This window comes from Sitodiplosis mosellana, unplaced genomic scaffold (assembly GCF_009176505.1).
Source record: "Sitodiplosis mosellana isolate CC-2019 unplaced genomic scaffold, AAFC_SMos_1.0 Smas_scaffold_6102, whole genome shotgun sequence".
Taxonomy (NCBI): domain Eukaryota; kingdom Metazoa; phylum Arthropoda; class Insecta; order Diptera; family Cecidomyiidae; genus Sitodiplosis; species Sitodiplosis mosellana.
In genome coordinates this window covers 1402611-1426351 of record NW_022601343.1, presented here as the reverse complement: position 1 = coordinate 1426351, position 23741 = coordinate 1402611, and the positions used below count along the sequence as shown (strand labels likewise).

The window sequence follows — 23741 nt, the reverse complement described above, 5'->3', positions numbered from 1 at the left end:
ACACACATATACATGCATACATACACACAGTTTATTCAATTCGCCACAGCGAAGACTGACAGAAATCCAAAAAAATAAAAACATTGCGATTGCTACGAATATGAAATTTTTCATGTTTGGCTTTCAGTGAATATAATGTTGTTAAAAAAATAAATTGTCAATTTAATTCCATTAAATTACAATACGATTGAGCATTTTTTTTCTAGTTTGCTTTTAGTTTTGTAATTTCTTTGCTAGTTTTCCACAGCCATTCGGCTGTATCGTCGCATTGAGCTTCCTTCGATTCAGCAGCTACAGCACAGTCGACAAAATATTTGCCGCTCACCTCATCCAAGTCTGGATCAACCGCCAACATAATGGAAGTTTGAGCGCCACTTTTTGGTGTTTTCACAAAAGATTGCATTGGTAACGCCAAATAGTGCAATATCCCTAAATGACGCCCTAGCTCCGTAGCTAAACAATAAAAAAAATACAAAAATTAAATCGCAATATTTATAATGTGTCTCACAAAATACGTTACCGACTGCCCCCGGGTGCAATGCGTTAACCGTCACATTTGTTCCCTGTAAACGCTTAGCTAGTTGACGAGTGAAAAGAATATTGGCCAGTTTACTTTGCCCATATGAACCCCATCTGCTGTACGATTTTTCCAATTGCAAATCATCACGGTGGATTTTACCGAATTTATGTGCAAGACTCGAAACATTGATGATACGTGCTGGTGCACTAGCCTTGATTGTGTCCAATAGCAGAACTGTGAGCAGAAAATGACCGAAATGATTGGTTCCAATTTGCATTTCGAGACCATCTTTTGTGGTTTGTCGATTTGGGATCGCCATTACTCCTGCATTATTGATTAAAATATGCAATTTCGACTCGCACTTTTTAAATCTATTTAGTAGAAGAAACAACAAACAAATGTGATAAATGTATTGAAAGTTTTACATTTGATACAAATCGATATTATGACTTACTCATCGACAAATTTCCGAATTGATTCGAATGATGTCAAGTCTAGATGCTTCGTGAACACACTTTTGTTTCCCGACTGATGAATGATCTCCATTCTCGCTGTGTCAGCTGTCATCGAAATTATCGAATAATCAAATTATCATTTTACGTCGAAACTACAAATTGCCACTTAGTGAATATTACCCTTTGTTAGGTCACGACAAGCTAAGTACACGCGTCCCCCGCGTTTGGCCAAATCCAAAGCGGTTTCTCTTCCAATTCCAGTATTTGCTCCGGTAATGACAACCACTTTTCCGTCAATACGCACATCATCCTTCTTGAATTGACCGCCCTGAGCCCAGCGCTGTACCAAATAGAGTGTTGGTACCGCAACGACGGCTGCAACTGCACAAACTCCAAAAATTTCACTCATTTTACTGCTAATTTTTGTCTTATGAAATTGAGAGAAAAAAAAAACAAATATGAATAAGCAATCAGTTTTAGTATGCGCACTTCTAAAGCAAAACAGCTCTCAACAAGACAAATGCTCAAACTATTTGTGGTTCGTCCATTTTAGACGGCCATCGAGAAATTACGTTTAATTTAATATTTGTAAACATTGCTTGTTAGCGACGATGCGTTTACCATACTCACTTTCACCGAACGGAACAAATATTCGTACGAAACTATTAACAATACACGAAATGAGTAAATGTCCAATGTGGAAAGCAATAACGAATGTAAACATACTCAAACTAAGAAATTCATCATGCTTGCATTACTCACTCACTCTTTCCCTTGTCGTATGTTCGTTGGTGTACGTTATCAAATCATTTTCTCACATAGCAATATCATCCATCAAAATTAATGCACCACGAAGTGTGGTTTATAAATTTGATACTCCATTTACAATCATTTTACATGTTCTGAATCACAATGGTGTGGAAACAGTGCACTGATTCCGATAATTTCTATTCGTAGTTGGCCAACGGAATGCTTCTTGATCGTATGTATGATACGTCTTGCGTTTATTTCTTCGCTTTTGTTTTCTTTCTTAGGAATCTGGTCAATGCGTATACGCCAAAATTCATTCTTCCGTATAGGAATCACGATAGAAAATTACGAATTTGTAAACAAAAAGTACACCTACATTTCGAAAAATGAATGAAACAACGAGCAGTGTCTGTATTTAGCAAGGGAAAATTAAAAACACTTATGCATGCACTGCATACGAATGAAAATTAAATAAATACACTTACTCGGTTATGAACGTCTTCATGCGATGCCAGTAAATGACTACTAAATGTACACGATGTTTGAATGGCTTTTTTTCCGTCTTTCAGATTTACAACAACCACAGCGATAGCAGCCTTATCATAGCGATAGAAATGGGTGATTGTAGAAAAAACAAAGTAAGCATTCAATTTGTATGAATACTTTTATGAAAACCATGACCCATGCCCAGATGTTATCATTTTAAACAATAATTCATCAAGTACAACTGGCAATTACACAATTACGTAGTTGTGTTCAAATCACTGGATATTAAGCATAGAAAAAATCGTGGCATTGCTGAAATTCATTTGCTAAGAGTTAAAATAAATTGGCTCGTAAAAAATCGTTTGTTTCATTTATTACAATGAGACAGCACAGAATGGTCTGGAACTTTCGATTTCGATTTTTTTCCCCTCAATTATTTCATCGACAACGATTTTGATGACTCAAAATAAATTGAAATTGAACATGATCGGAAGCGAGAGCGAAAAGATATTTTGAATTATTTATTCGAGTTCGTTTGTTAATAGTAGCACAACAATGACGCGACATTTTCAAACTACGCGACTTTGTTCGTTATTTTTTTGTTTTTTGAAAACTTGGTAATTGAGGTTCAATTACAATGATGTTAAGGCCGAAATTATTTCTGTCAAGGGCACACAATATTCATTCGTTCCATCCATCCGAGAAGCGCCAAGATTCAAAATCGTTTGAACCATCGCGTCACAAATTATTATGTAGTGGGAAATCAATTATTCATCGCATACTCGATTGGATGTGCTCCGATTGAATTGTCGTATAGGTGAGTTGTCTACAACGCCAAAAATAGACCAAACTCTATTTGAAAATTGTTTCCATCAGGCGAATTGATATTATCGCTGACCGTTTTCGTATTATTCGGTTTCCATACGAATGTAGTATCTAATATGGATTCATATCAGTTCTTCATTAGTTTTTGTCAAAGGGATATTCGACGTATGTGTGTGTGGGAAAAAATGCAAAATGGATCGTTTCAGTCATATCGTCATTATAAATCAATGGAAAAGCAATCCAATCCAGTCCAACGGAATGAATTTAATCGATCACGGCACGTGGTAATGTGACGATTTGTGCTGGTCGTGGCTCGGGTTTGTGAAGAGCTAAATATATCAGTGAGAAAGGTGATTTATATTTCAGATTTCTCCATCAGTTATAGTTAATTCATCAAATGGAATGGTGTGTTTGGCTTCCGACTCTGCAACTTGATGTGAGTGATAGAGAGTGACTGAGTGACTGAGTGATTGACTGAGTGAGTGAGTGAGAGAGAAGCATCCGAAAACATGACATTGGGACAAGTGCTCATGTGGGTGGGCATTTCCGTTGGAATAGGTGCAATCATTGCTTTGATTTTATGGTTGATTCGGTAAATATTGTTTGCCAAATCGCATTCAGTGATCATCATTTTATTAATTATGTTGGTTTTAAGATTAGTTGGTATGCGCAAGGCGGTCAGTTTGAGAAGACGAATGTTCGCATGGTTGGGAAAATCGTTATCATCACGGGATGTAATGCTGGCATTGGTAAAGAGGTTGCCATCGATTTGGCTAGACGAGGAGCAAAAATTTATATGGCATGTCGAGACCAGAAACGAGCCGAAGAAGCTCGTCAAGTGATTATTCGCGCAACAGGAAATAGTAATGTGGTTTTCATTCCATGTGACTTGGCTTCTCTTTCTTCGGTTCGGTCTTTTGCACACGAGTGAGTGACAATCAAACGAAATGTCCTTGTCATATCAATGTGTATAATTTCCGTTAAACATATTTTACTCATTCATGTCTCTTTGGTTTTTGTCGTTGTCATCATCGTCGTCGACTTTCAAAGCAAGCTAGCCAGAATACTTTTCTCACGAGCGCTGGCGAAGCGACTTTTGACCACTGGAGTAACATCGAATTCATTGCATCCAGGCATAATACGTACGGTCGGGGCTGTTCGACGCTATATACCTCTTATGGACGTATTCATAGCACCGTTGTTTTTGTTTATGAAAACGTAAGAATAATAATAATGTATATTCAATCATTTAACTAATTCGATTTTTATTTGAATGCATTTTTTGTAGCGCCAGGTCAGGTGCACAAAGCACCATCGCTTTGGCGGTCGATCCAGAACTGGAACAAGTCAGTGCAAAGTATTTTTCCGATTGTCGCATTGTGAATGAAAGTGAATCGGCCAAGGACGATGAAATGGCCGAATGGCTTTGGGAAATGTATGAAAACATGACCGGACTGAACGAACGGGTTTGAGTTCAGTGAATTGGCATTATTTCGACATCGTTAACTTATTTAAATAAATACAACTTAATTTTATGTTTTAAATAAAACCTTTTTTTAACCATTGAAATTTATTCGAGAATCACAAGAAGAAAAGTCACATTTGATTTAAATGAATACAAAAGCCTTACTTAAACGAAGTATTTCTATACTTGAGTACGACATATTGAATGTCAAAGTTTTATATTTGACTTTTGGATCGTCGTCTATTTTCAATACCAATGGATATAAAAACAAAAACAAAAGATTGTGAAGGAGAGTGAAATGTCGATTTTGGATTAGTGGTTTGACTTTGACTTCTGTATGGTATAACAACAATCTTATAGACTAATAGAATTTATTACAACATTTAGGTAAAATTTAAAGAAAAACATGACCACACTAAATGTTGTGAGATGTGGTGCTTTATCATCTTTAGCGACCGCATTTCATCACAGCTGGTTTCGATTCGAATTGAAATCTCCAACAATAAAGCCAATAACTTGTGGTCTCGTCCACTGTAAATCTACAAATATTGATGTTTTGGACATATTTACCACACAACATATTCTATCAAAAAAAAATCCTACGGCCAGCAAATCACCATCGATTGTTTCATCAGCTACAGAAAATAACCGTTTGCAGCACCTGAAAAAAATGGCATTGGAAACACAAATGACTACGAAATCCGAAAAGACTTCGCTGAATATTGAGGCTTGGACTCAAGATGAAATCGACAATTGTTTGATAGTCAGCATCAATTGCAGTGATCGGAAAACTTTCGACGAGATAGTTCAACAAATTTTAGCAACAAAACAACTGCCATCGGAATCAATGATTTTACGGGTACTTTGCCATTTGTGTGACGACAGTAAAAATTCAATGGAAACAATTACGAACTTGATTGACGTGTGTCAGGAGAAGAATTTGGCTTTTTATGCCAAAAATATGGAGTTTGCTCCATTCTTATCACAATATCTATGGAAATTGGAACGATTTGATGATGCATTATATACATTGAATACGATTTTCAGTACGACAAATCAAAATGCCAAAAGCCTTATTCTACGAAACTATCGACAAATCATCTATGATGCGGTCAAAAATCACGACGAACCTATACTTGACAAAGTCATCACCAACACTATAAAAGTTTATGAGAAATATAAAGATCCGATTCTTATCACTTATGTGTGGAGTGACTGTTTTTTCAGTGAATTATTCCGATGTCATCAAAGAGCCGAGGAAATTTTCTCAGCGCATGAAGTGATTCGGATGACTGTTTCGAAGGACATTGGTTGGATTGCGTTGACTTTATTGCAGGTGAGTTCCAGTGTCAAAGTGGCGGCTTTCAAAGTAATTGTCTTATGCATGGTTTCTAATGAATAAAACATTCTGATTTCTAATTGACAGCAACACAATATCGATGCCATACACAGACTAATTGAACAGTGTCTCGCTGCAAAGATGATAAGGGAAGTTGGCGTTTGTTTGACCGCTCTTTTTGATTATCATTGTAAGTGGATAAGTGAACATATTGCCGAAATGATCATTCGCATCATGCACATGATGTTATCATATCTTATTCATTATAAAATCAAAATTATATCTTCTGTTGAATAAAAGAAAATGATTTTTTTACAGATTGGCGTGACGATTTGAGAGCATGCTCCGAAGTAATGATCACGAGTTTGAGACTGGGCACACCTGTATCCAATACACAGAATCAAAAATTATTAAATCTTCTTCTTAAAAAGAAACCAAAGCCTTCAAATAAAACTCCGGTGAGCAAAGTAACCGGATCACGATTCGAATTTAAATTTTAGCGCTGCAATGCAATACAGAAATCTAGTTGTTAAGTTTTATAGATCTAGCAATAAATTGAAAGAGGAGAAAAAAATTGATTTGTCAAAAATAAAATGATTGCAACAATTGAATAGAAGTAATAAATGATGTTTAAGTGTGAATTTCTCTTTATTCTGTAGTAAACAATAAAATTTGCTAAGAAAAGTCCAACAAAATATAATTTGCATGCGTCCTATGCCGATGACATTTATTGTACAGTTGAATTGAACGCATCCATCGAGCATCCAAGCACAAACATCCTCAAATTGACTTGACGTTTTTCGACTGACATATTATTCTATAAAGTTTTCCAAAGCCAATAGACGTTCAATAAATGAAACACGGTCGAAAAAGTATGCCAAAAATTTATTTAGTGGCGAATAAGTAAGTGAAATAATTGCGAAATTTACTGTTTGTGAAGTGAAGAATATTGCTTTATAGTTTATCAAAAGTGTTTTTTTTTCGCTTGACACGAGTGATTTGAATTCGAAGCCATTTCGAGTGACTGTAGTCGATTTTACGATATTTGTTGTTAAATGTGCAGTTGTTTTCATGCAAGCCGTGAAAGCAAGCCAACGTCATTTGCATCTTGTAGCGTATATTTCAGATTGAATCAAAGTGAAAAGACAAAATAGTATTCGGTGAACAAAAAAGTGTGTAGAAATCTACAACATGGACACTATCATCAAACTTGAACCAGACTCAGGTAAGTTTTGCGGAATTCCTCTGTGTGTAATCGAATATTTAAATTACGCTATTGTATAGCGGCAGCACAATGCAATTAAGAGGTCGAATTTCATTGATTGTGCAAAGTTCTTTATCGACACTATATTGATTGACATTGCATGCAAAAATTGGGTAATGCATTCAATTAACTGGATGGCAATATCTCGCTTTGAGAAGTTTGCTTGTGTCTACGTCGTTATTCGGCATCCATACTATGCAAAAAAAACGTTGCGATAAATTTTTCACAATATCAAATATGTTGTTTTTCTCGTTTATTTGAGTTGGTGGTTCCAATTGTGTATAACGCGTACATGCAAGAGCACATTATTTTCGATCGACATCAATATTCCATTTCGCCAACTCACACGATTCCATTTCGATTGTAGAAAGCCGAAGGGAAATGATCTTAAGCTATCACCGACAATAGCACTGTGCGACATAAATATATATATTTTTTCGGAATCCCCAAAAGGGAAACCACTTGGTTTGGTGATAGAGGAGATGATTTGTATAGAAAATCAAGGAAACTTTCGGAATCTTTTTTTTTGCTAACAAACAAACGGGTCTCAAGTCTTGAGAAAACTTATAATATATGTCGCACAGTGTAGGTGCTTTCAAATATCTAACTGAATGCATTTATATATTTGGTGTTGTTGTTGTTTTTGTCGTCGTTGCCGTCTTATTCTGTGTGGAGGAAATGGTTTAATCATTTGATGTGGAAATGGAAAAAATTGAGAACTTGTTTTCGTAAATATATCGACAAACCAATATTCTTATTTGATTTGTTCTAATTATTCAAATCTTCACAATAAAAACGCTGATTTGTCTCTGAACAAATGAAAATTCCACGTAAAATGCTCATATCCAAAAAAAAACATTGTTTTGAAATATTTCACTTTAGTGTGGCCAATGGTAAATTCATCGAAGAATTGATGGTTTAAGTTTTCTAAACTAAATGAAAATCATTCAAACGAAATGAAATAAGTGCATCCACGTATATTCAATAGACCGTCGTGTATTTATATAAATGCATTGACAACTCTGATTAAATTTGTCAGGTATGGAGTATATTGTAGGAACGCTCACAGGCTGAAGATCAGACAACCAAATTATGACGCAAAATGACACCGACAACAAACAAGTACAACAGAATGAGCATCACTTCATGTCGTTTCCGATTGTTTCAAATCTATCCCTTGCGAACGGTGACATCGGTCGCATTTTGCAATATTGCAACTTTTGTTGTCGTCGTTGTCGCCGTGGCCGCGCCGTCGTTGTCGCTTCCAGTCGATAAAAAATTGACGTTGTTGTTTGACATTTTGCTCAAGACACGTACATGAAAATGTAATGCCACTTGTTTCGATTGCATCGAACATAAATTGTATGCTGTGTGCATAACAAATCATATAAAACAGTATTGCATTTGTCGACCAGATAGTTGATGATACAATACACTGCAATGTGTGGTGATGGTGTCGGCGGTGGCATTACGGCTCTCCCATATATAGCTTTGTTTTTGTTGTCTTCGAGTGCAATCACCTTTGTATCGAATACATTTTTATTCGATTGAGTTGGTGTAGAAATCTCAAAGCAATCTTTGGATGCCACTGAAATGTGTGTGTGTTGTCAAAACAAATCTAAATACCAAATAAATTTGATGAATAAATGGATACGATTTTAACTGGGTAAACCATCAACGTATTGGCCGGTGCATTGCAGTCAAATGTATTTTTAGTCGTAGTACTTTTTCAAGCCAATCATTTGGTTGCAATGATGTGATCTAATTTTGGAACGTCAACCATTTGATTTCTTGCGTTTTCTTCAACAGAAGAATGTATACGTTTGAATCGCTCAAAACCAATGACTCTGTTGGATGGAGGGGCACCGATTTCGGCTTTTAGCTTAAAGCCGAGCACACTACGATGCAACCAACGAATATGTGTGTGCGTGCGTTTGGAAAAGAATGGCAGTACAAAATCTGAACGTCAGATTGATGCATCCACTCAATCCATTTTACACAATTTCTGAATTACAGGGCTGTTCTGATTCACTCAACATAAAGTATTTCATCTCGATCACAAAAACAAGGGAAAATAACAGTTAAATTAGGTTTTGTTCTTCCCATACTCAGCTACTGCCTAATCTAATTATAATAAATTTTCGACGAGATTCCACTTTCTTTTCGATAAATGGAAAAAATGATTACTGCTTTGATATTCGCTTCTGTTCAAGACTTGTTGGTCATCCTGTGTAACTTTTTATAGACTCACTCTTGGCACCACTACATTTAAAAGCGATACATACATGACTATAGTCGCGTATACATATGTACAGAATTCAAATGTTCCCTATGTTGTTTCAATGTAGTTGAATTGGCGGGTTCCACATTGTGTCTATGCGTGTTCATATGCGCATGTGTGTATGTGTGTATATATGTATAAAACGTATTTCCTATGCCTCGCTTGCCGTATTCATGATGATTTTATAAGTATTTGATGGCAAACAAGAGAGGTGTCTTCTTTTTTTTGCTTGAATGTCAGAAACAGAAGAGGATTGACAGCTGTCAGATATTGTGCAAGCTTCTAACAAATTAACTAACAATTTCTTGTGTTTGATCATATCCATAAAATATTTCATTCGATAAAGCGGTGTTGAGTTCAGTGCAAAACGTTTGAATAATTGATAAATCAGAAATCAAGGTGTCAAATACCGTCATTTCGAATCGGTGAATAGTTTCATTTACTGTTTTTTTTGTGAAATTAAATGTAATTCGGAATCCATTTTGGAAGCCTACATTGCTTTGGTGCATTCAGTGAAGAGACGGCATTTGTTCCCCGTACATATTCACAACACCGACAGAGACAAAAAACGCACTTTCATCCATTGTTGCGGTTGAGCGCGAATTATTTTCGTTTAAACAGATAGTTTTCGTTGTTGATTTATCGGCAAAACGTTGTTTCAGTGTGTAGAAATTGGAAATGTGAAAATAATGAACATGTTATAGAGACCGAGTTTTGATTTTGACGCTGTTGACATTCTTATCCATTAAAAGTCAGTTTTGATGCTACAATCCGTCATTCGTGTTACACCAGTTTCAAACTTCAAATTCATTGATTGACCTAAAGTCTAAAGCGCATTATTTGAACATTCGAACCCCTTTGAACATAAGTGGTAGAAATATTTGTAGACTTTTCGTTTGAAAACCGAACGAATAATAAGAAATAGGTGAGCATTATTTCGCAGCAAAGAGAAATCGGTCATATTGTCGGTTTGCTGTAGATTCTACCGCTCAGTAGCTGAGCTACATCGTCGCCCATATTGATTTCATGCGTATGGTTGTGTTAGTGAATCCGTTCGTTGTATTGCGTCTTCGCATCGTTTGCTAGTGTCGCCTCGTTGCTACCATTATATGAAAACCCACTTTATTTGGAGTTAGCTTGTTGTGAAGGCGAACGTATATTTTTCTTCAATCTGCCATTTACAAAAACAACAAATACAACAACAACAAATACAACAACTACAACCTAAAAACGACAAGAACTGATTACTTCACATTGAATATAAATTGTTATAAACTTACGGGAAACAAAAAAAAATACATATATATCAAATCGAGATAGAAATCCACATAAAAAAATGGATGAGCGTGATATGCAATTGGAAGCAAATTTTCAAACGCAACTACTTACACAAGAAGGTATGTGTCCGTTCAAAATATTATTATTACAATAGATTTTGACAAGTTAATGGATATTTTTCGAGTATGTTTTTTTCTCATGCAATTTGTCGTCTTTTGACATTTTACTTGTCGTTTGGCATAAAGAGACAGCGACAGATTTTGTATGACTTTTGTAATATTTCAAATACGATTCGATGGTGGATAGACATTTGCGCTTGAAAATATGTCATTACGTCATTTATGTTGCTGTTTTCCTGATTTTCCCGAATTTTATTTTTCGATGGATGTGTGAAACCAAAGCTAAAGCAAGCATTTTTTTTTCTGATTCGACGACCATTCCATTTGAAATTTTCTCTGACTGCCAATATATATGTATATATGCGAGAGTATGGGATTATTAACGTGAAGAAAATTTAAGTTTCAGCTTGGTGGTTAAATGAATTTTGTTTTATTTTTATTTTTATTCTATTTTTTCGGGCTGAACAATTTCAAAATCGATCTACTCAATTTATCATGAAGAAACCGATTTATTTATTTATTTTTTCAAATTATTTCGAAAGATAGAATTTATTTCGTTGCATAAACAGAAGAAGAAAAAAAACTTGATTTTTTGTCAATATAAAAATTTGAGTTAAACGAGAAAAAGTTTCCTCATTGGCTTTCAATTTGGTTTGGATTTTCAAAACAAAATGGCGTCATTTTCTGTGTCTTTTACGTATGAAGCAACACACACAGAGCGTTGTATCAAGCAAGGCTTTGCTGGCCACATAGAATATTGGAAAATATTATACTAGAATCGGCATGACATTCACAGTTTCATTCCGCACGAATAATTTCTGAACCAAACCACGGAAAAAGTCGTACAAATGTTGAAAATTAACAAAATTCCATGATTATTGGTTTTGAGCGCGAAAATAAAAGTAAACAGAGCTGTCTATTTTGTTATTTCTGTCGTTCACATGAAAAGTCAATTTTTTTCTTCTCTTCAATGTAACTTGGCATGTTGATGACATATAGAACGTCAAAGTGACATCAACGAAATAAAATCCAGATAATGATAGCCCAAATATGAAGACATTTACTATCCTTCAAAATGCCATCAAAATGCAATTGCCACAATTGAGTAATGGTTATTTGTTGTGGATTTTTTCGATTATTCAAAACTCAATTTCACATTAAAAGTAGCAATCCAACATGGTGGCCGTTTTTTCTACATGCATACAATACACCATGCATAGCAAAGCGGGAGTATTTGTGATGAGAGAAGAAAAAAATAACGCGCAAAACGCGTTGCTGTTGTGCGGCATCAGTAGTGGTAGTAGTGGTAGTAGTAGTAGTAACAGCAGCAACACACATTGATGTCATACCAATTGATGGTGACTGGTTTGGTATTCAGCGGCACCAGAGGGCGCTACAATACCTAGCGTCAAGCTTGTTAATAATATGTACAGTCAGACATTGTATGAATCGTACCGAAATATCGTCCACCATTTATACTAGCGAATTCGAGATACTTTGGTGCGTTTGCATACGTTTTGAGTTTGGGAGAAAAAAGAATATTCCGCGCAACGAATTGGAATTTTGTTCGCTAAATTTGGAAATTGTTCGTTGTCTTGATGTGTTTTTGGCATATATCAACGCATCATTGACATTTGTCGCGTGAAAAGCAGCAAATGAAGTTTTAACAAATGTCTATTAGACGTAAGCGATGAGATTCATGTCAAAATTCAAATTGTCAATTTTAATTCGGAAGAGTTTTGAAGTTTTGTGGCCAAACAATACAACTTCGATAGTCACATTGACACTTGGTTTGTTGATATTTACATCAAATCAAGTATTCCGTGACATTTGTCGTTCCAATCACAAACCTTTGACTTGAAACGAAAACACGAAGTTGTGCACTTAAAATTAGGAACCAAACATTGATTAGCACACGTCCATCATTTATTTTATCAAAATTATTGTTCGCAGACATTTTCGAAGTTGGCAATTTTTTTTCTCAAGCAAACATTTTCTGTTGTTATTATTTTTAGCTCGCGAACGATTTCACTCCTCGAGTGAAGAATCTCTGGGTTCGGAACAAGAAGCCGAAGCAGAACGTGAATTACAGCGGCACACAACGATGGGTACGTTTTTCCAACATACTTTTCCCTCAAACAGGCCATTGTTTCATTCAAATTCCACATGTAGATTGAACACTTGCTATGAATTTACGACGAATATTACATGGAAATTAATTCAAGCGATTTTTTTCTATAATTTTTCAACACAGAAATCGAATACGCGGACCCAGATGATGAAGAAATCAATAACTCATCGTCATCTCAAGTACAAACAGTACGTAAGCGACGCGGAAATTTACCAGCACATTCGGTGAAAATTCTGAAACGATGGCTGTACGAGCATCGTTACAATGCCTATCCGAGTGATGCGGAGAAAATAGACTTGTCACATGAAGCCAATTTAACGGTGCTGCAAGTATGCAATTGGTTCATCAATGCACGCCGTCGAATTCTACCCGAAATGATTCGACGAGAAGGAAACGATCCAATGCATTTCACAATATCGCGACGGGGTAAAAAACTGGCCAATGCAGCCGCACAACAAAACACATCCGTCACGAGTGTCAATAATTTATCGAATCAGCTAGTTGGTAATCCAGTTGAAGAAGTGGTATGTGTGATGAATTAATACAATAATTTTAATATTTCCATGAAGTAAATACAAATGTATGATTGAAGTTTGTTTTTCGATTTTGTTAATTGGTTTTTTCTCTTGTTTGTGTTTGTGCACAATTTGTTGTTTTCGTCTCTCAATATAGATCGTCGGTGCCACTGAAGAAGTTGAAGATGAGGAAATTATCGAACACGATGAATCTGGTAACACAGTAACATTAAGCGGCCATTACCTTCAGATGCCTGACGGTACGCTGGTCAAAGCCGAAGCAGACACCGAAATCGATTTCGAAGACAACATCATTTACAGGTAAGTGGTTTATCCATTCATAGTCGCGCACTGCAACAAGTGCGATCCGTTCTGCTCTCGGGCAGTTAATGATGATCACCAAGCAATACCAATAATAAAATGTATTTAGATCGGAAGATGAAAGCGCCAACGAATACGAAGCATGTCCCAGTCCAACTGAAGAAGTCGACTCAAATAGTGGTTGGCAAGAAGTGATCAGGTACTTACTACTTTTAATCTTGTAATCGATGAAGCCGGTGTCAGTTAAATATTTTCTGAACGAATAAGATCATGGTCACGAGATATTTGGCAGACATCGCGTTGAATCGGAAAATTTGTTAGTTTTTCGAAGAAAAAAAAATCAGTCATTGAAAAAGCAATCAGTCAGATGAGGCATCATGACAAGATAAAGTATAGAGTAGAACACTAACTGATTTGGTTTTCGTGAATATTTTCTCTCTTGTTATTGTTCGAAAAAGTAGCGAAGAGGTGACCACAAGTCCAGTAACGACAACAGAATATTGGAACGCAGCGCCACATCCACAGTTAGCTCATTTGCCACAACTGCCGCACCCACTCAATACCAAAGTGGTCACAACAGTTCCGGCACAAACTGTAAAGAAACTACCAACGACACAGACAAAAATCGGTATGTTACACCTCACCCCCATGAAAAAACTTAATACCCATTTTAAGATACTCAAACTCAATACTAAATTGAACATTTGCTATCATTTATTTTGAAGATCGTTTATTTTTCTTGTTCAATTGATTTATTGACCGTGTCTACTACCATTTTTCTCGACTTTGTTTCTCTATGTCTTTGTATTTCTTCTATTTTATTCGACCACCAATATTTATCCTCTTATTCGAACCCATTTAAAAAAAATCAAAAACAAATTTAGTTCCAATCGGTTTGTCGCGTGTTCAAGTGGTGCCGGCGAACGCGACGCCAAAATTCCAAACGAAATTAGGCGAAGCGCAGATCGTAAGGACAACCGGGCAAAAAAACAACAACAACAAATCGTTGGGCACAGCCACGATAACGACAACAACAACATCACCGGGCGGACATATTGTTAAAGGTAAACAAAAAAAATTTAATATTCTATTGGAACATAATTATGCGTAAGTCATAGCAAAAATTGATCTATCCGATAATGGATATATACATATACAAAACAAATGCTATAAAAGAAACAATTCAGAAAAAAAAGGAATTAGTAGGTGTAAGTTGAGTTCAAAACAAGTTTCATTGAGATATTTGATGAGAAGCAGAGAATTAGAAAATTAGATTTGTGAAACAAAAATGAAACAACTAGAGGCAAACTAGAGTCGATCGGCCCCGCCGATCAGTCTCAGCGACGGCGGTGGCACTTCGAACAGGTGACAGTTATAGAAAACAATGTCCATTCTTTTGTTGTGTACACAATTGCCGTTTGTTCGTTCATCTAAAAGCATTGCAATGCAAAGAAGCGAAGAAAATATTTCTGAAGAAAGGCCGGTTTCGGTCGAGTCGGTCAACTTGCTGACTGTTTTTTTTAAACTGCGACATTCAAATCGCGTCTTTTCCAAAACAAACAAAAAACACAAAAATAACAAAGCAAGCACAACTCGAAGCCTGTTTGTCAGTTTTCTGCGCGGCAGTAATTTGTTGAAATTCATGCAGTAAATTTGCCATTTTCACGATCGACTAGCTTCTAGTTTATTAAATGTTTGACATTTCATACCCTTCTCAAGATTCATCTCAAATTCATAAGACCATTTTGCACAAATACAGTGATATGCGAAGAGTGTTCAAATTCGTTCAAGCCTGTCACTGCGCTGAATCGTCAAGTGCTCTCGTTTAGAATATTTGCTGGCTAAAATGACTCGGTTCAACCGATATTTGATTTGTGGTTTGCTGCAACTTTCGCTCACACCAAATTAGTTACAACCTGATTCGTGCTCTCGGATTTAATCCCCCTTTCTAATGGCAATCCAAACGATTTCCTTTGTAATTGTTTTTTTTCTTGCGCTTTTCGCATCATTCCATCGAATGATAATGATGAGATAGAGAGCGTTTCATACCCTCTTAGAGGTGAAAAATAAGAAACTGGAAAAGTTTTTTTTTTCTTTGTCTGGAAAAGCACACAGATGCACATGTAAAAACTTGCGGCGATACTTTCGAAATAAAATGGATGATGAACATTCAGGCATATGAACATGTCACGCATACAAAAAAAAATTATAGATTGTAGCGTTCAGAGAAAAAAATACAGTCGTCGTCATCGTCGTCATCGTCGTCATCGTCGTCGTCGTCGTCGAACTACGAGAAAAGAATCTATCAATATATGTACAAACAAGATTTTCACACAGTCCATACACACGAAGCCCCTTTGCTTGCATTACCATTTCTTGTTTTTTCTTGTTTAAATTTTCATTTGATCATTTCATTTTGAACAACCAGTCGTCAGTCAACAAAGCATTTGTAGAGCATTTTTAATCATAATTGTAAGTTCAGATATACCTTGATCTAGACAATTGCATATTCTTTTTCTCATTTTTTTCTTCTTTTTTTCCGAATAATTTTTTTTGCCGATTTATTACTCTTTTTTTTGTGTAAAATAATTTAACCCATTTTCAAAAACAACCAAAAAAACAACAACAACATTTACCTACATATACATTTCTTTTTTCTCTAAAACAAACGTTTTCTAATCGGTTTTATTTGTTATTTAGTGAAACTATTGAAATTGAATTCTGGGATGGGCATCATCACCAAAAATGAGCCGAATTCCACACAACAATAAAAATTGTTAGAAAAAATGATGTGGATGATCGCCTAAAAATACCGTAAACACGCGCATATTGTAGCCAATAAATGAATTATGAATGAAAAACAAAACAAAAGAAAAATTGTGAAACGAACAGTTACAAACCAAAATACCAAACTCAATTTTATAAACAGTAAGCTCACACATACACACAGACGTACACGCATAAAAACAATGCAAAAGGCAAACCGTTACAAAAACGTTCGGATTGTGTAAATTGAGTAAATTAGAAAGTGAGAGGGAGAGAGAGGGAGAGAAAGAGAGAGAAAATAGCGAGGACCACGCATCTCCGAACACAAAATTAAACACAAGAAAAACCAAACAGTAAAGAAATAAACTGTAAACTGCATTTACACACACAGAATAGAACCTACATTATTTTGCAAAAAAATAACTTCCCGAACCCAACACAAAAGCTCACACACACACACACACACACATGTCAAGCAAATCACACACAAACACAGAGCAGAACAAACATACCCATTCGAGATTGAATTAAATGTGCGTGTATGTTGTAGCCTTTAGATTCCATTAGGATAGAAAAAGACAGAATGAGAAAACAAAGAAATTGAAAAAAATTGAGAGCGAAAATAAAGAGAAAAAAAAAACAATCCCAAAAAATCATACGCACTGTTGGTGGTGGTACAAACAAACGTGAGATAACGTGAAGAAGGTACGCTTCGTACGTAGACCAGAATCAATATGACAATTAACCAGACGAACTGCAACGCAAACACGGTAATTCCAACTCATCAGCGACAACAAGAAACGAACCGAAAATCATCGTAAAGTCTTTTTTATCTAATCTTTGTTTTTTTTATTGACTTAGAACATTCAAATACCTATCAAGTTGATGAAAAGAGTCATCATTAACACTTGTTTTCCGTTTTTTTTCTTTTTTAACATTTAATTGAAACCACAAAACATTAGATTCAACATTCAATGAATTTAAGTGCAAATGCATACTTCTTTCTTTGTGTTAATTTAATAATAGGAGCAATTCAATTCTAAAAGTTTGAATCAGAACTAAAGTAAACAAAAAGAAAAAACAAATCACATACAATGTAGCTTAAAAAAATGCGAAAGTGAACATAAAAACATCATTCAAATTATTTGTACTTTTATAAATAGTTGTAGCGGTTAAATTATATGCATTACGTTTAATGAAGAAACAAAAAATTAATGATGAAAAGTAAAAACAAAAAAAACTTGGCTGGTCCGTAAGATGTGCCCATCCTAGTTTATAAAAAGAAATGAGAGAGAGAACAACCACTTAAACTTTCTGTTTTTAATAATAACTGAATTCACCTCCACACAAATAAATGTTAATAACACACACTCGATCAAAGTTCGAGATCAGAACGATTGAATAACTTTGCTCGTTTCCATTTTCGCTCTAAACATTAAACGTAAATCAAGCGCGGTACTAAAAACACTACAATCACAACAACAATGAATTCACTGTGTCACTGAATCAATTTTCTGGTTATTTACTTGTCTGATCGATCGAGAGTCTGAATGTGGTCGATGATGATCAGTTTTTTTTTTCGATGAGATGGTTAAGGCGGTTTTTGTTTCACTTATTTCTTCTTTCTAATTTTTTTTGTTTTCAAAAAAGTATATGATTGTAATTTTGTTGCTTTCTGAAGATGGATCAAAATGAAAATCTATTTTGTGGCTTCTCTTGAAGCTCCCGTATCAAATTTAGACGTCAACAAAATTCTTGAACTTGCTTTGTTACATATTGATAGAATTCTCAATTTAAAGAAAATGAGAAAAAAAAGAACACAAATGGAAAAAAAAATTTAGAAAACGACAGCCTTGAAACATATTTCAGCTTTAAAAACCAAATGAATCATTTATTTTTCTGTGTGTCGATTCCGTGCTCTTTCGCACACTCCAATCAAATCAAACTATTTTGCCATTTAAACGATGAGGACAAACGAAATTGATGAGCAAGCAAAAAAAAATCGAATAAATCAAATGCAAATCAAATTCTGCAATTTCCCATTTCAAGTATTATTTAATTTATTGCTGCCACTTTTTGAAATTCTCTTTTAATCAAACTTTTCAAGCAAAAAAAAAACAATTCTTCATCAAACCATTTTTAGCACAATCAGCAATATTTGTTACGCTAAGTAATGAACAGCTTAACTCTTAGAGTGAAAACGGAAATTCAGCACACACACACACACACACACACACATACAAACAAATAAACGAAATTTAACACCAAGCAAACAAAGCAAAATGAATTATGAAAAGAAATTTGAAAAAAAAAATCATTTCAAGATCCCCACAGTAGTTTAAATGCGAATAGCAAGTGAGAGTTTATTTAAATAGACTAAGTAAGTCAAAAAACTGATTATACCGAAACCAATAATTGCATTAGAGTTTACCACAAAAAAATTGTAAGTGGAAATGAAACGAGAAAAAAAATACAATATTGCAAATTGAACATAGAAAAGAAACAGTTAGCGAGAGCGAAAAAAAAGAAGAAAATTTCAGAAATCGATGTAAAATTATTTGCTTTTTAGCTATTTTGTGTTGAGAACAAAGAATGTCAAATAAAATAAAAACAAACCGATTTTTTTGTCGAAAATTGAATTCCTTTGTTTTATTTGTTTGTGTGTGTGTGTGTCCAGAATCATTTTTTCTGTTTCTTTTCCGTTTTTTTTTCTTTTCATTTCCAAATTTCGAATTGCATTCATGCACAAAATGGATTTACGATTTGAGAGAAGAAAAAAAAGAAGAAAGAAATATCAGACAAACAAAAAGCGATTACCAGCCACAACAAAATATACAAACAGCAAGCACAGAAAACGAGAATTTACATACTCTCCCACTGACAAAATGAAACGAAAAGAGAAAGGCACCAAAATGAAAAAAAAAGAACACTTTAGAATAAAATAAACGAAAATAGAAACAACAACATTAACGTAACAACCACAACAACAAAAAAAAACGTTTTAAATTTAAATAAAAAAAATTTATGTCATTTCGATCTTTGTAATTCTTGTTTTAATTCTTAAGAAGAGCTAAATAAAAGTTTATAGTTTCTAAACATCAAATAATATTGTCGTTTTAACACATTTATAAATAAATACTTTTTTTTATTTTATTTTGCAAAATAAATAAACTAAAAAAAACGAAATCGTACGAGTTAAAGTGTGAGCGCTGTGCACAACCAAGCGTTTACGGTAAAAAAGGAAGTGAAAATTAAATTTATCAAATTCATATGTTTTCTTTTCTCAATCAATCAATCAACACCAAAACAAAATCATAAAATAATTGTAAAAACATTTGGCTATTATTTTGTACATACTTTTTTTAGGAATTATGATGAAAAACGAAAAATATCACAAAAAATCGTCAATTTGTACACACATAAAATTTAAAATTTAAAATAGATAAACAAATATAATGGAATCAGAATTGTAATTGTTGAGAACAAATTCAAATTTACACGCATTCATTGTACTGAAATTTAATTGATATATTCGAGACCACAACAACAACAGCAACAACGTTCACTACACAACCACCAATAATACCACTACCACCACTACCACCACCACCACCACCACCACCAACATTCAATCGAGTATTCATTCATTTACACACTCAGCTGAAAAATCAATCCAGAACAATTGGAGCCAAGTAAAATGGACCCCATTTAGTTTTAGTTTTGATTGGTTTTAGCGTAATCATAGTTAAATATAGTTTTAAAAAAAGCAATTATCATTTGATACCAAAAAGAATGGGCATTAGAATGAAAACCCTGAAGCGATGATGAAGGGAATCGAAGAATTGGTTCGCTGAAAAGTTGCGAACCTTAATCCTGTTTGTCATTTATCAAATCAGTCGCATCTAATTCATTGTTATTTCTTTTTCGTTGTGTGCAACATGAAAAAAATACGTTATCCTTAATTTATCTTCATTTGTAGTAACTGATCAACTGCTGTAGATAGTATCAACACTGACCACCGACGTTTTTCTTTCTCTCCAAAGGAAAAATCAGTGAAACACAAAATTGCAATTTGTGTTGCAGTTGATTTTTTTTTGTTAATAATTTATATTTCTTGATAATTATCATAACATTTCTTCATTTGTTCCAAATTTTCATTTTCTTAATTGCATATTTTTCATTTTTTTCCGTATCACCAATTTTCACATCAAAAACCTCACTAGAATTGTATATTTCCAATACTAATATTCAAAGAATCCTCTATACTAACTGGCCGAACTTATCTTTGGTTTTTGTTGAACATTTTTCTCCTTTTTACTTCAATTTTCAACCAAAAATAGAGAGAGAGAGAGAGAGAGAGAGAGAGAGAGAGAGAGAGAGAGACCATAGAAATAATTGTACAAATCTTCAAAAAAAAAACTTGATACAATAACACATTTTATGACACAATTGCACCTACACCTTTTTCATTTTTTTTCTTTTTACCCTTTGTGCAACACGAATTTTTTTTTCTCAAATATATTTATAATCCAACAATTTTCTAAACAAAAATATTTCTAAATAAATAAATATATTTTTTTTGTATTATTTAAGATTCCGTAAAAATGGTGGCTGTTTTAGAGAATAGAAAAAGAATAGCGTTGAGATTGCAATCGTCGTCCACTAAGCAAGTCAAACGAAACCACTAAATGAATGTATGTGCGCTTTTGCCTGAATTACATCAAAAATGAATTTGAAAGAAAAAAAAACATTTGAAATGAAAAATTACACTCTGAAATTTTGTTTTGTCACACAAATGCGAAAAAGAAATAACGCCGGTGAAATGCAGATGCGACCGTTTCCGATAAATTTTTTTGGTTTGATTGTTGTATTCGATGACGATGATGATGATGATGATTAATGATGAATTTGTTGAAAATCGTAGCAAGCATTTGCGTTGAGCTAGTTTGCAGTAAATTGTGAGCGGATAGAAGAATCCACTCGTTAAAATTTCACTCCTCTTCTTTTCGAACACTCAATAATACGGGCTTGAAGCTAAAATTGTTCATTGAAACAGTCAAGGCAGATGAGCTGATTACATTTCAATAGGGATATTTTTGTTTTTTTTTCGTTGCTGTTGCCAAGCATTCAATTCAGAGCGCAACAAATGCAACTAATTAAAATGTATTTAAAAAAAAAAAAAAAAATCATTATTAAAAACAAAACAACTACAACAACAACAACCCAAAGCCAAATCAAATTCAATAATCGATATCTTAAATCTTATGTGTAATTTTAGGTGTAATCCGCGACGACAAAGACAAATTCAAATGTCTGTACTTGCTTGTGGAGACGGCGGTTGCAGTTCGACAAAGAGAAAAAGAACAAGATGATGATGTTCACGTTCTCGGTAACTAGAAAACGAAACCGTGTTATACAGCACCGAAATAAAATAAATAACAATACAAAGCGAACCTCCTCCCTCAAAAAACCATACACTCATATTTTTTACCCGCAACAAACAAACACAAACACATTAACACTCACTCAATCAAGAAGCCAACAATCATTGCAGATGTGCATTGAAGTGCGTTCAACCTGACAGGATATTTTGTAAACCTAATCTTTAGAAGAAGGAAAATGAAAAATATGATTTAAATAACAACAAAATATAGCCGCCGCCGCCACCATCGCCATTACCACCATTATCAAGAAGCAAACAAACGAAACCGAATGGATCCGGCACCGAAAGTGAATCATCGAATCAAACTCTTAGATCACAAATGTACGAAAATGCATCTTGACCCGATATACTGGAAATAAAACATTGCATTACAAACGAATTGCAACAGAAGAAAAAGTTGAAACAAAACACATATTTAAGGCAATTTTATTAAAATGAAAACAAACAAACAACAACAAAACAGATAGATCCAAAGTAGAATTAAATTAGCGAAATCACACATTTTATAATACATCAAAAACTCGAGCAGCCACATCCCCCTGTTTTTTACATAATTATATACTATACAATGAAGTAATCGCAAAATGTACAATATTTTTTGTATAAAGTTACTGGTGGAGTACTGAACTAAAAAAGAAACACATTTTGTATACACTCGCAAAACATAACCAAAACCTCTTTGCGGAATGAATAAAACGTTCAATTCTTCGGTTTTTCGAATTTGTCAATTTGTTATTATTGCATTCAATTTTTTTGTTTTGCGAAACGTCCAAAACTGCCAGCATTCAATGGAAGTCGTTTAAGCCGAAAATTAATCGCATCAAACAGTCAAGAGTTTGTGATTTAAAAATGTTCGTTACGGCGATCATTTACAAGATATGTAATTGTAACAAATAAAAGAAATAATGAGCAACAAAAAATAAAACGGAAAAAAAATAAACACAAGTTTGGGAGGGTATCAAAGGCAATTTTGGCATCGCGATATTACGGACTGAAAGATTTTTTCTATAGTGAAAGCAACAAGTGATTCGATTAGTAGCAAGTGAAGAAAAAAACGATGAGTTAAGAAAGAAAAAGAAGTTATTTTAAAATGATATTGTATAAGGAAAAAATTGAAACTGGAAAACCAATTGAAAGAGATAAAACAGGAAAAGAAAGCATATGAAATGAAACCTATTTTATTTTTTAAACAAAGCAAATAAACCTCCCCCACTACACACAGGGGAGGATGGTTGAAATTTCTGCTACCATTGATTTATTTTTTAATCCAAAATTAAGCTTGAATATATATATGAGATATCTGAAACCAAATTTATTTTCTTTAGAGAAAATTTGTGTGAAGGAAAATAAATTTTGTCTTAGATATCATACTTTTGGATTATTTCTACGAAAAAAAATTAATTGTACCAAAAATCTCAACCATTCTTCCCTGTGCGTATGATTGTAAATATTACAATAGACATTACGCTGCTAACCATAGCTTCAACTGTATTTTTTTAAAAAACGTTACGCATAAGGACTCGTCACAAAACAAAACAATTTCAGCCGATTCAGCGACATTTCAACGCTTGTTTTTGATATTGTTCACATTCATTTCATGTTATCATCAAATTTAATTTCTAGGCAAAAAAAATTGCAAATAAAATTTCAAATTTATGTGCGTATTTAAAACAAATTAATTTATTGATTATTTAATTTAAATTAATTTTCGGTTGTGAATTCACAAAATTTTTACCATATCATCCGCAAACCAGATGGAAAGAAATATTTTACAGGAGCTTTA

General features: G+C 34.2%; 4 protein-coding genes across 24 annotated transcripts; 3 read left to right on the top strand and 1 right to left on the bottom strand.

The window, feature by feature from the left end:
• Positions 1 to 65: 65 nt before the first annotated feature.
• LOC129573617 (retinol dehydrogenase 12-like) lies at positions 66 to 2363 on the bottom strand. 5 transcript variants are annotated; one of them, XM_055454394.1, is made up of 6 exons: positions 2211 to 2298; positions 1738 to 2097; positions 1156 to 1402; positions 975 to 1080; positions 521 to 891; positions 66 to 453 (listed from the first exon to the last, which is right to left on the bottom strand). In XM_055454394.1, exons 3-6 carry the CDS (start codon positions 1382 to 1384, stop codon positions 203 to 205), a joined length of 957 nt encoding a protein of 318 aa, XP_055310369.1. In that variant the 5' UTR covers positions 1385 to 1402; positions 1738 to 2097; positions 2211 to 2298; the 3' UTR covers positions 66 to 202. The 5 variants fall into 5 exon arrangements, with proteins under 5 accessions (XP_055310369.1, XP_055310371.1, XP_055310373.1 ...); XM_055454396.1 differs by having other exon boundaries at positions 1742 to 2097; XM_055454398.1 differs by lacking the exon at positions 1738 to 2097 and having other exon boundaries at positions 2211 to 2363.
• Positions 2364 to 2472: 109 nt separating this feature from the next.
• Positions 2473 to 4630, top strand: LOC129573619 (retinol dehydrogenase 12-like). Of its 6 annotated transcripts, none has more exons than XM_055454403.1 (5): positions 2480 to 3028; positions 3168 to 3628; positions 3697 to 3963; positions 4087 to 4254; positions 4325 to 4630. In XM_055454403.1, the coding sequence occupies exons 2-5, from the start codon at positions 3546 to 3548 to the stop codon at positions 4506 to 4508; spliced, it is 702 nt and encodes a 233-aa protein (XP_055310378.1). In that variant the 5' UTR covers positions 2480 to 3028; positions 3168 to 3545; the 3' UTR covers positions 4509 to 4630. The 6 variants fall into 6 exon arrangements, with proteins under 6 accessions (XP_055310381.1, XP_055310378.1, XP_055310377.1 ...); XM_055454402.1 differs by having other exon boundaries at positions 3145 to 3628; XM_055454400.1 differs by having other exon boundaries at positions 3088 to 3628.
• Positions 4631 to 4736: 106 nt separating this feature from the next.
• On the top strand, positions 4737 to 6481 carry LOC129573616 (uncharacterized). The gene is made up of 4 exons (XM_055454392.1): positions 4737 to 4819; positions 4889 to 5837; positions 5928 to 6030; positions 6159 to 6481. The coding sequence occupies exons 2-4, from the start codon at positions 4908 to 4910 to the stop codon at positions 6338 to 6340; spliced, it is 1215 nt and encodes a 404-aa protein (XP_055310367.1). The 5' UTR covers positions 4737 to 4819; positions 4889 to 4907; the 3' UTR covers positions 6341 to 6481.
• Positions 6482 to 6621: 140 nt separating this feature from the next.
• On the top strand, positions 6622 to 22678 carry LOC129573613 (iroquois-class homeodomain protein irx-1-B-like). Of its 12 annotated transcripts, none has more exons than XM_055454383.1 (8): positions 6622 to 7065; positions 12798 to 12890; positions 13037 to 13437; positions 13586 to 13749; positions 13859 to 13948; positions 14211 to 14377; positions 14634 to 14813; positions 21794 to 22678. In XM_055454383.1, exons 1-8 carry the CDS (start codon positions 7032 to 7034, stop codon positions 21910 to 21912), a joined length of 1248 nt encoding a protein of 415 aa, XP_055310358.1. In that variant the 5' UTR covers positions 6622 to 7031; the 3' UTR covers positions 21913 to 22678. The 12 variants fall into 12 exon arrangements, with proteins under 12 accessions (XP_055310358.1, XP_055310357.1, XP_055310364.1 ...); XM_055454382.1 differs by having other exon boundaries at positions 14208 to 14377; XM_055454389.1 differs by lacking the exon at positions 21794 to 22678 and adding an exon at positions 16450 to 19154 and having other exon boundaries at positions 6628 to 7065.
• The last annotated feature ends 1063 nt before the right edge of the window (positions 22679 to 23741 follow it).